Source organism: Coenobita brevimanus, chromosome 80 (assembly GCF_032717465.1).
Source record: "Coenobita brevimanus isolate Jiangsu-jjx chromosome 80, ASM3271746v2, whole genome shotgun sequence".
NCBI lineage: Eukaryota > Metazoa > Arthropoda > Malacostraca > Decapoda > Coenobitidae > Coenobita > Coenobita brevimanus.
The window spans coordinates 40,544,879-40,562,523 of NC_137033.1; the positions used below are offsets into that span (position 1 = coordinate 40,544,879).

Genomic DNA, 17,645 nt, shown 5'->3' on the forward strand with positions numbered 1-17,645 from the left:
AAATCAGGTATAATTATTCCCTTGTACAAAGGAAAAGGGAAAAAAGAAGTGTGTCGTAATCATAGGGGCATTTGTCTTCTTAGTGTAATAGGAAAAGTGTATGGTAGGATACTTATTGACAGAGTTAGGGAGAAGAACAGGGAGGCTTTAGGAAGGGGAGATGTTGTGTAGATCAGATATTCATTCTTAGATCTTTAGTGGTAAAGTTTCGAGAGAAGGGAAAGAAGTTGTATGCGGCTTTCATGGATTTGGAGAAAGCATATGACAGGGTGGATAAACAAGGATTATGGAAAGTATTAAGAATATATGAAGTAGATGGGAATTTGCTGAATGCTGTGAAGAGTATGTACGATGATGCTAAGGCTGCAGTGCGTGTGGATGATGAACTGAGTGAATTTTTCTCTTTGAAGGTTGGGTTGAAACAGGGATGTGTCATGTGTCCATGGTTGTTCAATCTGTACATGGATGGGGTAATAAAGGAGGTACAAGGTAGGGCAGTGGATGTTGGAGTGGCCCTGGTGAGAGAGGGTAGTGTTTAGAAACTCCTTGTACTGTTGTTTGCAGATGATACTGTGTTGTTGAGTGAAGACGAAGGGGAGCTGCAAGGCTTGGTGGATGAGTTTGGAAGAGTGTGTAAGAAATGGAATCTAAAGGTGAATGCAGGGAAGAGTAAAATGATGGTCTTTGAGAGAGGTGAAGCCAGTGAATGTACAGTGAGGTTGGATGGTGAGGAAATGGAAAATGTGAGTACGTTTAAGTACTTGGGTAATGTGATGAGTAAGGACGGAAGTTTGGAGGGTGAAGTGCTTGAAAGGGTACAACAAGGAAGAAAGGTTGCTGGTTCCTTGAAAGCAGTGATAAGAAACAGAGAAGTGAGCATGGAAGTGAAAAAGTTACTGCATGACAGTATTCTGATACCAACTCTAACGTATGAAAATGAAGCTTGGACGTTGTTGGAAGGACACAAGTCAAGAGTGAGAGCAACGGGAATGAGTTATTTCAGAGGAGCCTGTGGAGTCACATGGAGAGATAGGCTGACAAATGAGGATATAAAGGAGCGTTGTGGTGTGGTTATGGATGTGATAGCAAGTATTAGGAGGAACTCAATGAGGTGGTTTGGCCATGTGGAGAGGATGGAGGGTGAGAGACTGACGAGAAGAGTGTATGTGAGTGAGTTGGAGGGGGGGAGAGGGAGGGGGAGGCCGAGGATGAGATGTAGGGATGGGGTGGAGAGGTATATGAGAGAGGGGTGTGTGAGTTGGGAGCAGGGCAGTGAAATGGCGGGGGACAGGGCGACGTGGAGGCGATTTGTTTGTGGCCACCCCGTACGGGATTGAGGTGTCTGGCAATAGATAGATAGATAGATTAGTATTAGTATAAGTATTATCTCCACCAACGAAGTTAGAGGAGTTAATGTATTCACCTACGTTTGTTTGTTTGTCCACATGATTTCTCAATAATTCTCATTGAATTTCAATGAATTTTTGTGGGAGGTGGGCCATGGGCCAAGGAAAAAAAAAAAAAAAAAGATTAAACTGTGGGGCTGATCCGGATCCGGATCCGGAAACGTCACTGGCGGAGGTACAGTATGCACTCACTGAGTGCATTCTGGTTATTATTATTATTATTATTATTATTATTATTATTGATATTATTATTATTACTATTATTATTATTAATGATATTATTATTATTACTATTATTATTATTATTATTATTATTATTATTATTATTACTACTACTACTACTACTTAAATATAGGCGTCACGACATAATCTCTCATTATAGCTCAGCATTCATGATGGAGTCATGATAATTTTTGGCCAAGTTAACGTAAAAAGAGTAGTGTGGGTTTCAGATGTATCGATTTTTCCGTTATGTATTTACCCCCTTTTTGTAGACTGAGCTTCACAAGGATCGGGACAAGGTTCTTCCCTTTGTGAGGTACTGGGAAATATGAAGTTTGGCTCCCGAATGGATGCCTGAAGATAGTAGACCGTAGGAAAACGGTAACTTTAGCCTATAGTCCTTTAGGGTCAGGTCGAGATGAGCCTGTTACTGAAGCTAGGTTTACTACTTCTACATCTCACCTACATTACATTGTGGTAGGTTGCCACGACCATCATCTACTTTGTTGATGAAGTGCTGCCTACTTCTTCCTTAGGTGACCCTACACTGATTGACAAGCTTACTGGTTTCCTGTAACCTAGGAAACCATTTACAGTGCTGGGTGGTAACCATATAGCTAAATAACTGAGTGATGTGTAGCCAACTATGGTACCCATGCTAACTAGGTGAAGGGACGCAATAACGGTGTCTCAATCCAAGACACAAACCTCCAAACACATTCCCGTGACTCACAAAAGCAAGGAGCTGTCCACCTCAAAGGAACAGCAGTTCACTGCTTGAGATGGCCCTACAGGGACAGTTGCTAGCCGGATTTTAAAGGGTCTCCTCTGCCAGACAGACCGGGGTTGATTTACAATTACTCCTGCCATCACAACAGCTGTCCTCACTGTCTCACGTCCTACAGGGTGGCGTGACGGCCGTGGTTTACACAGACGTGGTAGAGACGCTGCTAATGTTGGTGGGTGTGGTGGTGATGGTGGTGACAGTTTGTGGCAGCCTGGGTGGGGTTGGCGTCGTGTGGGACATCGCTCAAAACGGCTCCAGGATTCAATTATTTGAGTATGTATTATAATGAATGGTCTATAATTATATTTATCTATCTACCTACCGGCAAGCACTTTAATTATAAGAGAGGCGGCCACATCCGAATCTCCCCCATGTCCCCCTATCATCTGCCATCTGACTGCCCTATCTCCAGCTCATTCCCACTTTCTCATATATTTCTCCATCCCATTCCTCCATCTCATCTTGTGTCTCCCCCTCCTGCTCTCCTCTTCACCTCATTCATCTGCCCTCTCCTTGTCAGTTCCTTATTTTCCGTTTTCTCCATGTCTGAACTATCTCAGAGTATTCGCCTAATGTTCTCTGGTACATGTAACATATTTTACGCAGCCTAATTTCTCATGTGTTGCTGGTGCGACTTAGTCTGCTTGTGTGAAGACCTCAGACATTATGTCAGTTTCATAAAATATATATCATCTTAATAAAATCAGATCCTAATACGAAGAAGGTGATGGAAAGTAGGATAGGAAATGGTACAGGGCAGACACTGGTAATGCTGACTCCGCCGTCTGTGCTACACACGAGAAATGGGATGCATAATGCATGGACCACCTTTTGTTTCATTTCTTTTTAGTAAACTCTGATCATGCAACTGCTTTTGGTTTAGGCAGGTAAAAATATTTTCTGCTATTCATAATGGAATACTATGTCCCAAATCACTGACCACGTGTCGTTCCTTTCACCTGGCCATTGTTTTGATAGTTCTCTAACTTTTGCGGTCTCCTTTTGCTAATGTGCTGGAGAGAGAAACCTACACGTTTTCGCACCGATATGACCTAGTGGTGGAGCTGCGGGTCTTACAACTTCTAAAAATCCCTTCTCGATCCCCCGAAAGGAGGATGGTAGACTAAAGGTTAGCTTTGACCGACAGTTTACCGGGTTCACATTCGTATGAACCCTGGAGTTAGTACTACTGCTATTACACATCCTACTTTTCAGTCACATTAACTTCAGTTATCAGGGTTAGAAAGATGTACTGGCTTAATTTTAGTATGTAGTAGTCAGTACCTGTTTCGAAGCAGAATTAAACATGCTAATGAAAGAAGGTAGGTTATAACTTTATTTAAAAGAACAGCACCTTTACACGATATTGTAATTATAAGAGTTGATTTAACCCGCGCCGTCCCGGGGACGTACTTCCACGTCCTCACGTATTGTCACAGCTAATCCCGGGGACGTACTTCCACGTCCTCACGTTTTGTCACAGCTAATCCCGGGGACGTACTTCAACATCCTGCAATTGCAAGGTTCATAATTTCCACAATTTTCAATTTTCGCGAGTCATTTTTGGTACGTATACACGTGACACCTTCCTCAACAAGATGCCAGGCAGAGACAATGCCTTACCCAGCATGACCTCCTCCCCCCCCCTGCATGCCATTGTCTCAGCAATTCACCTGTTATCAGTGACCTGTCATGCCACGGTACGAAATTCAGGGCCAGAGTGATTCCCCAATCAATGACAATGTGGAGGACGAACTTTACATAGCATTAGAGGAAGAAACAGTTAGAAATGATGATCAGGTAATGTGGCAAAAAAAAGGTCAGGTATTAGTGAGTGAAACAATGCTTATAATGCCTATATTATTGCTTGAAAACCAATATACTCTTGTACTACATATAAATTCGTAACAGTAAATAAATAAATACCGTTTATGAGTGGTGTGAAATAGTTATCCTCCCATAGAACTCGTTTTCTTTGGTGCCAGCCTGATAGAAAACCCAGTAAGGTAAGGAGGCTCTCCTACCTGTAATGAGTATTTTAAACCTCAGGTGAGCGATTTCTCTATGAATTTTCGATGTTTCTCACCAAAAGCGAAAGTTTTAGCAAAAAAAAAAAAAAGGGTCAAAAAATGGTCAGGATTGGGGGGTACCAGTGGTCAAAAAGTGGTCGGGACGGGGCGGGTTAAGTACATCCTCACTGATATTTACTGCAATTGTTTAGATTCATGTGTCAACTCTGCTTTTACCAAGCATGTATAAAAGAAAACTAAATCATCGCAAAGAGTCCCTCATTTATCACTCCCTTTGGATGAATCATAGTGGTCTCATTGTGCATTTGGTCTATCCTGAGTTTTCCTAACCTCCTTTCGCTCAGTTGATGTGTCAGGACTCCATATGATAATTACAAATCATAATAGACAGATAGATAAATAGATAGATAGACAGACAGATAGAAGCAGCAAGTCATGTGATGAGAAGGTATTGTGTCTGTGAGAATCGAGCAGTGCTAAACATGCTCACACACTCTAACTCAAGGAATGCTTTATCGGCACGCGACAGCGCCTCGTGACCATACACGCACATACACACATACTCACACACAGGCTTCTAGAACATTTCAAGAATAGTGTAACACACGTGACACGACCCCTGCTACACCAGAATTTAGGAAGCAGAGCTCAGAAGGAGACAGGTCATACAACCGACAGGTAGTAGAGAGAAGGAGCATAGCAACATGGGAGAGAGAGAGAGAGAGAGAAAGAGAGAGAGAGAGAGAGAGAGACAAGGAGGTAGCTCGCGGGACTCTACTTAACTTCACTCGTGTGTGAGAGACTTGTTAATATTTCCAAGTCAAATAAAAATAGTCCCATACTCATCTTTACCTCTCCTGTCATTGCATGACAAATGGGAACGAAGATTATCTACTTACAAAACTACCCAAGTATAATAACTGCTCGTCCACGAGTCTAATATATGTATAACTGATCTACAAAACTACACTACAAGATGCTACAAAGTTATTGTGAGATATGGTGGCAGCGAACGTACGAACCTCGTCTACGAATCAACAGTGAATTCCTACAAAATACAAGCCTACAAGTCTACAAGCCTACAAGTCTACAAGCCTACAAGCCTACGAGTCTACAACCCTACTAGTCAACAAGTGTACAGTTGATTCTGTATTATCAAGATTGAAAACAAAAAATACCTCTCACAACCAGCAACTCACAACCAGCTCCTGACAGTTCTCTCCAACCTCCCCTCCGTCTCCACGACCATCACGCTGATTTAGAAGTGATCACACGACGTCTTGCCAGTAGTTTAACAAAATACTGATACAAACAATCTTCCAATTTCTACGACGAACCAACGAACTACAACCATCTACAATCAACTACACGTAACAACTCTATGAGTCGTCTGTATAATCTTCTACATGCACCTACAAGTAGCGGCAGTCTTCATCCCACGAGTAAATCACAAGAGAAAAGGACCGAGATTACATCAAGAAAGAAAAACAAAACAAACAATCGAAGAGTGAGACACGACTCACAACTCACAACAACCAGACCTCACCCTCCTCTTTCTGCTACATCCACCCAACCTCCACCACTGACGCAGGAGTGAAGAGGTCAAGACGACGAAGCAAATACCAAGCCCATATTCACAACTCATCTTACTCACTCGTCTTCACTCAAGTTACCCATCGCTACTCAGTTACACACCACAGCTACCAGTGTGGGAAGTCGACGTCACCATACGTTTCCTGTGACGACGACACGTCAGTCAACCCTTGAAGGACAATGCTATCACCACGTGCAACACTACTCACACCGTTCCCACTACGGTAAAAATTAGTGAGATAAATAGTTACTTCGTTTATACTATACACAGTGATACACAAAAAACTTCTCCACAAACATATAAAACGTGCTGTATAATTACAACTTACATACATATACCTACTTCAATTATCTTCATAATTCAATCATTTAATACTTGCACCAACAATAAATATTCTACACTGTATAAATTCATTCATTTATTATAGCAATTATTTACTACCAACGACTGTTACCATTTATACCTACATAAAATACGTGTTTCATACATACAGCTATACATTATTACATCTACAAAGTAATAAGGAAAATATACCATCACAGTTACTCAGTGAGCGATTAAAAGAACTGTCATAAACATTAATTAAAGGTACCTAGTGGAAACAGATAAATTAAGTTACAAGGAAGACCAGAAAAAAAAATGGCCAACACAAATGACGTTAGCAAGAATGAACATCTTCAACACAATCCTGAAGACAAAGATTTCCACACAGTGCTGACACATATATTGCCCACGATAGGTACAAGTGAACAAGTCAGAGTATATAAGTAATCCTGTATATAGTGTATATGTATATATTTTTTTTATATAAAATAACAAAATATGGGGCTATATAATATCATTTTCAGTAATATCTGTGTAATATAAACTAAACCTTAAAAAAGAGTCCCAAGGGAATTAACCAGCAATTATGCAACCATGAACAACACAGAAAAAGCGTAGACAAACGAAGAAAAACAAACTATAGAAAATCAATACATACAAAAAAAAAGAAATAAAAAGAAATAGAGTAAGACCACATAACAAACAAATGAAAATAAGCGTAAGTGTTACTACAAATGCCAAAATACCACATAAACTCCTTCTATAAATGAAACAAAAAGCAAATTGTTGTCTCCACAAGCAAGTGGCATGGCACATCATCACATAAACTCATTCTATAATAGAAACAAAAAGCAAATTGTTGTCTCCACAAGCAAGTGGCATGGCACATCATCATATAAACTCCTTCTATAAGTGAAATAAAAAGCAAACTGTTATCTCCACGAGCCAGTGGCATGTCACATCATCACTATCATTGACCGCAGCATGACCGGATTCAGTGTCAGGACTGCAATTATTACAATTATGTAACTACAAGCGATATGTAACAATTATGTAACGACAAACGATTGCATTATATTACACTTCCTACATTTATATATGTAATTACAAACAATATGTAACAATTATGTGACAGTTGCATTAACAAGATGTAACTTTTATGTAACTTCAACTACAATTATAAGGCCAACACAATTATGTAACAGCTGCATTAACAAAATGTAACTACAATTATAAGGCCAACACAATTATGCATTACCACAATATTATGTAACAATTCATAAAATGTTACAATTATGTATTATTACAATGTTGCTACAATGTAACAATTACAATAAAAATTATGTAACAATTCACAATGTTACAATTATGTATTACCACAATGTTACTACAATATTATGTAAAATCATACAATTTTACCACAGTTCTGTATTACCAGAATCATCATACAAGTTAGGTGAAATATTAGACATTACTAAAGGGATAACTCAATATGTAATGTAATAACCTAGCAGTATTACCATTGCACAATTGTATGCGTATGTCTGTTATACATACACATCTTTCAAAATGTCATACAACAACCATTGTATTTATTCAAATATGTATACAACTTGTTTGAAATGTAATATTACTTGACCATTGGAATTTACTATGAATATTATATGTATACAATATTATAATCAATATTATGTACTAATAGATTAGCATATGTCAATGATAATTACTGTCGGAGGACCTCCAGCGGCATGGCCGAGCAATGTCAGGACTCCATATTATAATTACAAATCATAATAGACAGATAGATAAATAGATAGATAGACAGACAGATAGAAGCAGCAAGTCATGTGATGAGAAGGTATTGTGTCTGCGAGAATCGAGCAGTGCTAAACATGCTTACACACTCTAACTCAAGGAATGCTTTATAGGCACGCGACAGCACCTCGTGACCATACACACACATACTCACACACAGGCTTCTAGAACATTTCAAGAACAGTGAAACACACGTGACACGACCCCTGCTACACCAGAATTTAGGAAGCAGAGCTCAGAAGGAGACAGGCCATACAACCGACAGGTAGTAGAGAGAAGGAGCATAGCAAAATGGGAGAGAGGGTGGAAGAGAGAGAGAGAGAGAGAGAGAGAGAGAGAGAGAGAGAAAGAGAGAGAAGGAGGTAGCTCGCGGGACTCTACTTAACTTCACTCGTGTGTGAGAGACTTGTTAATATTTCCAAGACAAATAAAAATAGTCCCATACTCATCTTTACCTTTCCTGTCATTGCCTGACAAATGGGAAAGAAGATTATCTACTTACAAAACTACTCAAGTATAATAACCGCTCGTCCACGAGTCTAATATATGAATAACTGATCTACAAAACTACACTACAAGAAGCTACAAAGTTATTGTGAGAGATGTAGTCAGCTTAGTCATACTGGAGGGTTGATGTGACCTATAACCAGCGACATTCATCCCTTCCTCATGCCTAAAATCTGATCCACAATATTCATCCCGTCACCACTATATCAAGCTACATCAGCATTCCGTCACCCGCGCCTATATTCACACTCTCCGTCACAATTCCTTCCAGTTCGCCCTCAACCTCCAAGTAGGCATTGCGCCTCATTGTTTAGAGTTTATGGAACTTGCATTAGTTGCACTTCTGTTATGTGAAGAAAAGGTGTTGAACCCCAAAGAGACATGATTATGGATACATAAAACCTAAAGGATAAAACAAGATCACAATGAATACCGTACACTTTAGTTGAAGTTGAAAGATGAAGTTAAAAAAAAAAAAAAATCAGCCTTTCTGGTTCTATATCTTGGCAGTAGCTTAGCTCCAACTCTTCTGACAGATTTCTTTTTTTTCGAGTGCTTTAGTGCGTGATAAAAGAACAACAATGCCTTGATTCCGTCAGTTATATCACAGAATATTAAATCTAATAATATTTAAGTTTTATTACCTGTTTCGTTTAGTTCTTCTATTCAATTCTATGTTTTTCTCTAAAACGCATTATCACTGTCACTATTTGACGTGAATTTTATGCAGCCATTCCGGGGCATTCTTCACAATATCAGTAACGTCTAGGCAACGGTTAGACTCGGCATTGTCTCGTCACGTCATAGTATGCATCCCGAGTACCCGTGGCGGGACGGAACCAATATGTGCCGGGTACGGGAGAGTGACGACCCGTTTGGTGCGAACAGGTCTATTCGAGTACGTGGAAGAAACATTGACTGAGCAGTGACGTGTAGTGATGATACGGTGACGTGATGAACAGTGTGAATCAGACTTATGGCTCATCGAATTCGAAGCAACTGTAGTTCATTCATTAAGCCGGTATTTTGCCCAATATCATTTTTACTTTTTGTAGCAACATGCTAAAATAAGACAAAACCACGGACCTACAGTACATACTTTTCATACCACATTCTTACGACTAGCAATATATTCTAACGTAAATTTTTTGTCATATCTCAACATTCCAGATGGAGATAGGCCTATAGCAATTTTTCGCCTAGCTGTGGTGAAAAGATTCATCGAATTTCATGTAGCTACAGAGGACAATTTTACTCTGTGTGCAGTGTGGACACTCCGGTGATAACTGTATGTGCAGGTGATCGGTCTACCCCCTCGTTAGCATTGCATCATTAAAAGAAAGAAAAAAAAAAAAAAATAGCCGACACTCATAGGAAGCAGACGAACAATTTCACGTGGTGGCATCGCAGTGACGGAGCCGTGGAGCTTCCTGGGTAAAAAACGTTCCTTATTCCCCTCCTTATCCCCCTTGAGGAGAATGGTGGACTGAGGGAGGAGGGCAGCTTTTGCCTGCAGTCCAATATTTTCACATTTCAGATGAGCCTGTAGCTGTATCAACAGCAGCAACAACAGTAACTTCTACTACTGCTACTATTACTGCTGCTGCTGCTACTGCTACTACTACTACTACTACTAATACTAATACTATTACTGCTGCTGATACTACTAAAACTACTATTACTACTACTTTTTAAACTTTATACATTAGTGTTATGAAAAATCATCTCCATCCATTTGGGAACTACAGAATATTGTGAAGAGCAAAACCAACCGTTACAATACAGTTCAACATTTGGAGCTGTAATGTGAAGGTTAACACTAACCCTCATAATACAATCCGTTGACCCTGTGGTTACCAGCCATTTATACTACTTTTATTACTTTATTTTTATTCCTTAACATTGCAGTGCTAATAAAGACATTAATCTAATGGAGTTTGGTCCATTCGGTTCCAGGCCACAGTAGCTTCGTAATACATGTCCGCCAGAGAGACAGGCCTGAGGGCTGATGATCTTGTGCACCCGAGGCATAACGTGCAGACCTCACGAGGGAAAATGACAGTCGACATCTCATCTAGACCATAACAAAACTGCGAGGTTGATGCATCTTCTCAGAAAGAACCTCTGCCAATCTCCAATAGAATCTCATTTCCTCTAGACCCATCCCATCTGATACTGTAAACACAAGGGAAGTGAATCGATAGTGGTCAACATGCTGGATCCTTTCTTGATATTTTCTGTCCTTTACTTGTTCACCCCTTTTCTGTGCAACCTCAATAGAGAGTTCGCGGTGACATGGTGCCATAGAATCAAATATCCTAATGTCGAATAAAGCCCTCTGCCCACGTGTCCAGAAACCTTGAGCACTGACATCCACTCTTGCATCATTTGATGTACTTACTGTTCTGCGGATGAAGTGCTGACTGCATAGAGGTAGCATAGCTGACTCTGTCGTGAAATCATGGCGTATTTCCTGTAGCATTTTCGCAGTGAAGTCACGTACTTCATCATGTCGAATGCACATTAAGCTACCCTTCTTTTGAGCCATGCCATTGTTTGCATCAAACACAGTGCCACAGGCACATTGTTGAGGTAAGTTTTCTATTGGCTACCCATATCTCAAGGCTATGGCGTCAATTAATTCTTGTGTCTTGCACTGGAAGCTTTTTGCCTTGAGAGGCAGGGTTATCAGCCAGTTCGATGCCTCAACCTCCTGTGCCATTTCAACTCTTCAGCATTGGTCTGATGTAAGATGTTCGGTTATGTGTTGACGCTGGGCCTTTTGTCTTGCTTCTTGCTCTTTGCTTATATGTGTATTTATATTTTTCTACCGTTGTTGGTAGATTTCACTCATTTCAGCCTGGGCACAAATCATCTGTGATAAGGTTTCGCTGAGCCTAAGAGAATTTCTATGTTCACAGCCTGCCATGGCTGCTGGATTAATGCCAAGGCCTCCCACCCTGAGTGACAGTACTAGAAGATCCCTCTCTTCTGGTATGGGGATGCAGCCACTGAGCTAATACTTGGAATTTAACCTTTACATTGTGCAGCATTGCCTCTCGATTGACGGAATTAAATGCGTTTGAGGCATCAACGAGTAGTACTGCATGACCAGCCCCTTCCTCAAATATTTTGCTCATGGACTGAACAGCTGCCTCACCTTCCTGCTGGCCTGCACACACTTGGAGCTTGCCAACTGCCTGCTTAACATCGTCTTTCACAAACTCTATAACGAATTTTCCTATAATCCGTCTTAAGACTTTATCTACCCCAATGGGCCTATTACTACTACTACTACTACTACTACCACTGCTGTTACTACTACAACTACTACCACTGCTGTTACTACTACAACTACTACCACTGCTACTACGTACTACCACTATTACTACTACTACTATCGCTATATTCTGCCACTACTACTACTGCCACTACTACTATTACATATTCTGCTATTACTACTACAACTATTACCAGATTCTGCAACTACTCTACTACTACTTCTACTACTGCTACTACTACTACTACCACTGTTACTACCACTACAACAACAACAACAACAACTACTACTACTACTACTACTTCTACCACTACTTCTACTACTACTACTACTACTAATAATAATAATAATAATAATAATAAAAATGATAATAATGACTTTAATAATAATAACAATAAACATAATAATAATAACATTAATAATAATAATAATAATAATAATAATAATAGAAATTACAACAACAATAATAATAATAATAATAATAATAATAATAGTAATAATCATCAACATCTTCATCATCATCCGGACCTCCTTTCCCACCCAAGAGCAGGGTGAGGAGTAGAAATGTCCAGAGAGCCCAAAATTGCCCAATCCAATGGGCCACGCTTCCATTCACTCATCATTCAAGCCCCCGGAATCCTGGCTCTATCGGATACGACAAATACATTCACCACGTTCTGTAGCTTCACATATCGTATCTGACAGAGTCAATCCAGACGCTGCCACGTTAAAAAGGGGTGCCAAAAATCCCTGATGATGCATATGTCCTCACAAAATTCATCCAGCCAGCTCGATCTCCTGTTAGTTCCCTAGCCTCTCCGACTTCCAAACCTCCCTTCCTCACACATTCATCCACCATATCTCTCCACCTTCTCCTTGGCCTACCTTGCCTCCTCCCTCCTTCTAATTCGTTCAGATATACCTTCTTCACCAATCTTTTGTTATCCATTCTCTCCACTTGACCATACCATCTCAGTACATTCTCTTCATTTCTCGTGTCCACCGACTTCCTCACTCCGCATCTTTCACGAATCACATTATTTCGTATCCTATCCACCCTCTGTACTCCACATACATTCCTCAGCAGTCCCATCTCCACTGCTCTTACTCTTGACTTTTCATTTTCATGCCAAATCATAGTCTCAATCCATATGTTAAAGTTGGCACTAATACTCCTTCATGTAAGCCTCGTGCAGCTGCAACACTCAAGCTTCTGTTTCTTATCAAGGCCTTCATTGCACCAGCTACTTTTCTTCCTTGTGTCACTCTACTTTCAACTTCTTTTGCACATTTTCCTCTCTTTTCTATCACTGTACCCAGGTATTTGAACTCTCTCACCAGTTCCAGTCTCTCGCCATTCACTGTTACATTGCACTGGGAGTCACCTTCTCTCTCAATAACCATCACTACTCTTCTCTACATTTACTCTCAAGGCACGACGCTTACAGACATCAGCAAAACTCTGCGTTAGCCTACCAAGTTCTTGTCCGGTATTTCCAAGCAGTACTGCATCATCAGCATGTAACAAATTTGAGATATTCCATCCATCACCATTCATTACCAATGTCATCCCTCTCTCCATTACTCGTGTTTTCACTTCTCTCATCACCCCATCCATATATACATTGAACAACCATGGGGACATCACACAACCTCGTCGCACGCCCACATTGATTGTGAACCATTCAATTAGATGCCCATTAACCCTGACACATGCTTCACTACCATCATATAAACTCTTGACGGCACCTAACAGCTTACCCTCAACACCGTACATGCGCAAAACTTTCCACAATCCTTCTCTGTCCACTTTGTCATATGCTTTTTCCAGATCCATGAATGCCATAAACACCTTATGGTCCTTCTCACAAGCCTTCTCTACTATCTGTCTCACTGCAAATATCTGGTCCACACATCCTCTGGCACTCCTAAAGCCACCCTGTTCATCACTTACTAGGACTTCTGATATCTCTCTTACTTTCTCTATAATAATTCTTCTATATACCTTCCCTACCACACTCAGTAAGCTTATGCCACGATAATTCTTACACTCACTTCGTTCACCGTTATTTTTGCACAGGAGTACAATAACACTAATAATAATACTAATAGTAGTAGTACTACTACTACTACTACTACAACTGATAATAATAATAATAATAATAATAATAATGATTACAATAACACTAACAATAGTACTAATAGTAGTAGTAGTAGTAGTAGTAGTAGTAGTAGTAATAATAATAATAATAATAATAATAATAATAATAATAATAACAATAAATATTATTATTATTATTATAAACATAATTTCATATGGCTTAACTAAGCTAATCCCACAACTTAAACTGATTTTTGTGTTTTTTTTTTAATAAAATTCTACAACTTACAATGAAGACGTAGTGCTGAAACTTTTTTTACTAATTAAATCGAACCTCCTCTGATATGGCTACATTTGGCTACTAACCTTGCAGACGGGCTAGGGATTTTTGTCAGACACGATCAAACCGACTGTAATGGATGGTTGTTTCTTATCCAGCTTTGACTCGAGTCCGTTCGTGCGCCACACCTTCTGGTCCTCCTCCGTGCTTGGCTTCTACCTAATGATTCACTTGGTGGGCCTCAGCCAGGCAAGTTATCAGAGGTTTGCATCGGTGGGAAGTCTTACCACCGCACGCAGGTAAGAAACTTTTGAAGCATCTTTTTTTTTATTTTATTTGTGACAGTTAGCATGGGTTCCATCAGGGACGCTCCAACTGTGATTTTTTTATTATTATTATTTTTTTTTGTTCTGTGACGCTGAGACATTCTTTCTTCGTGATGACATTTAAACTTTTGCTAGTCCACTAGATATCTAGGAGGCTTTTGACAATGATTTGTGCAAATCCCTAATACACAAATCACCCTCATACGGCTTGTATTTCTTTTTTTCCTTTTTTTAAGTTTCGTCTCAGGTTTCCTATCCAGTTTTGTTCTATAGCTGCAGTTCTAGACGGTCATTGTTCTTCTAAAACTATCAGTATGTGTTCCTTAGGATTATGGCTTTTCACCTATTTTCTTCCTCCTATTTATCAATGACGTGAAGCATGCTTCACCTTAATTCTCTAGCAAGGAGTTACGCAGAAGATACGTGTGTTGGTCAACTTCCCAAAGCCTTTAACCCCACTCATTTGTTGAGTTGGTACAGGAGTCCTTAATGTCATGCATAAATACAGCTCTCACTCATGCAAGGGTACATACGGCATATCAAAGCAAGATGGAATCAACGGCTTTTCATTTAATTAAATCTCCTCCTCTCATTACAGCTCTCTCTTTGCTGCAGTATTGCAGCACTGTCACTTCTATTACTGCCAATCTGGTCGCTGTTCTTCTGTAGCCTCTCCTTGCATTCATTCTCAATTGCGGTGGACATGCACCACCCGTCTATCTACAGTACACACCAACACCAGTTTTCTACTCAACAAAATTTAACAGTGTTACCCTCTGTCGTTTATGTCTCTCTCATTCTGTCTTTTCTACAGCCTATGACCTCAAATCTTTTAAACAGAATGCATTAGAAAAACTATAATTGAACAGATCTTGATTTTTTTTTTTTTTTCAACTTTCTTAGAAAGGAAATTTTTTTGCAGTATTAGTTTTTTTTTTTAGCACACACACACACACACACACACACACACACACACACACACACACACACACACACACACACACACACACACACACACACACACACACGAGAGAGAGAGAGAGAGAGAGAGAGAGAGAGGACGCACGTCCAGTCACTCTACTACTGGCCACTGCTGGCCACAACTGGCCACACCTAATAGTATCTTTATATGAGTCAAGCTCTGCACTAGGCAAGATGAGTACTGTCTTTAGTAAAGTGGCTATGGAAGGAGTTAAGAGAAGGGATAAAGGTAGAAAACAGGATGATGATTTCTACCCAGAATTGGTTGAAATAGAAACATATAATACATTGATTGAGAAAGTGAATAAACTGGAGGAAACTCTTCGAATGGGAATATATGAAATTAAAAAGGAACTACGCATGCGAAGGAAGAAAATGAAAAATTAGTAAAGGAGTCCAACTAAAAACACACAACAATAGATGAGCTGTCAGTTGAGGTGGTTTCACTGAGAAAGAAGTCTTGTGAAATGGCGAGTACAGTTGTCAACCATGAGAGTATTATGAGGGAGTACAGAAATGATACAGAGACAATAAGGCAAGCAAGCAGTCTGATAAACCAGAGCAGTGATATTGATGAGAGGATAACCCAGATGAACGAAATGATGAGAAACTGCAAAGATGTAGTACTAACTACATATTCTGAAATGATGAAAGTAAGGAAAGACTTAGAAACAAAGGTCGAAGGAAAAAGCATTAGAGAGGAAGAGAAAGAAATAATTAAAAACACCCTAAAACTGGTCAAAGAAGCAACAGATATCAACAAATCTTATATAATCACTGGTATGGATGAAGAAGAAATAAGGAACAGAATCTCAGGAGATAAAAAGGAGATGGTAAATATAATGGACATATTGAAAGAAGCATCAGAGGATATTTGTGATAATGATACAGAGGAACACAAAAGGCTAGAGGAATATGAGAAGTATAAGTCAAGGCCTCTGAAAGTAACCTTCCAAATGGTGAACACTGCAGAGGAAATACTTAAAAAATGCTGACAGACTCATGGAAAAAGAGGAATTAAAAAGTGTGGATAAAAAGATGCCTAACTGAGGATGAATGGGGATTTCTAAAGGAAAAGAGGGAAGAAAAGAAAACAAAAAATGAGGAAAGATCAGAAGAAGACAGGAGCATTTTTTTTTTTTTTTACAAAGTAGTGGGAATACAAGTAAGAAAATGATACATAAACAACCGGGATTAAGAAGAAGGAAAGTAGTAGACTCAAACTATGTCAGATATGTAAAGAACATGATAAAGCTGATGTACTCAAATGTAGACTGAATGATATCCAAATTTGTAGAGATAAAAGACTTTATCAGAGAAATAGAACCTCATATTATTTGCCTAACTGAAACAAAATTAATCCCAACGATATCAAACGACACTCTAAGCTTTGAGGATTACAATCTATAGAGATGAGATAGAAGTTTGAAAAAAAGGAGGAGTTCTTGTATTAACGAAGAAAAATCTACAAAACAAAGAGATACAATTAAATATACCGTAACAAGTAGAACTGAATGCATTAGAGACTGACACAAGTAGAACTGAATGCATTAGAGACTGACACAAGTAGAACTGAATGCATTAGAGACTGACACAAGTAGAACTGAATGCATTAGAGACTGACACAAGTAGAACTGAATGCATTAGAGACTGACACAAGTAGAACTGAATGCATTAGAGACTGACACAAGTAGAACTGAATGCATTAGAGACTGACACAAGTAGACCTGAATGCATTAGAGATTCACACATCTGAAGGGAAAAAAACTGCGGCAAACTTATACATGCCACCCAAAACAAACACTTGGGCTACAGGCGAATATGAAGGCCTGGCAATAAGTACTATTCAGAGTCTGAGCCCTACTACATAGAATGGAAGAGAAATCTGAAAGAATTATATTAACTTGAGATTTCAATACAATCATGAAGAATGCTCTAATTGTAAGAAACTACGAAAGGTGTTGGGATCAGAAGCTTCTAGATCTTGTACAG

General features: G+C 39.5%; 1 protein-coding gene across 1 annotated transcript in view; it reads left to right on the forward strand.

The window, feature by feature from the left end:
- Nucleotides 1–17,645, forward strand: part of LOC145409341 (sodium-coupled monocarboxylate transporter 1-like) — a 150,041-nt gene that overhangs the window by 92,539 nt on the left and 39,857 nt on the right. The window contains exons 5-6 of the mRNA XM_080279812.1: nucleotides 2,534–2,688; nucleotides 14,505–14,645. Of these exons, the coding sequence (XP_080135938.1) occupies nucleotides 2,534–2,688; nucleotides 14,505–14,645 (296 nt within the window). The remainder of the gene's footprint in view (nucleotides 1–2,533; nucleotides 2,689–14,504; nucleotides 14,646–17,645) is intronic.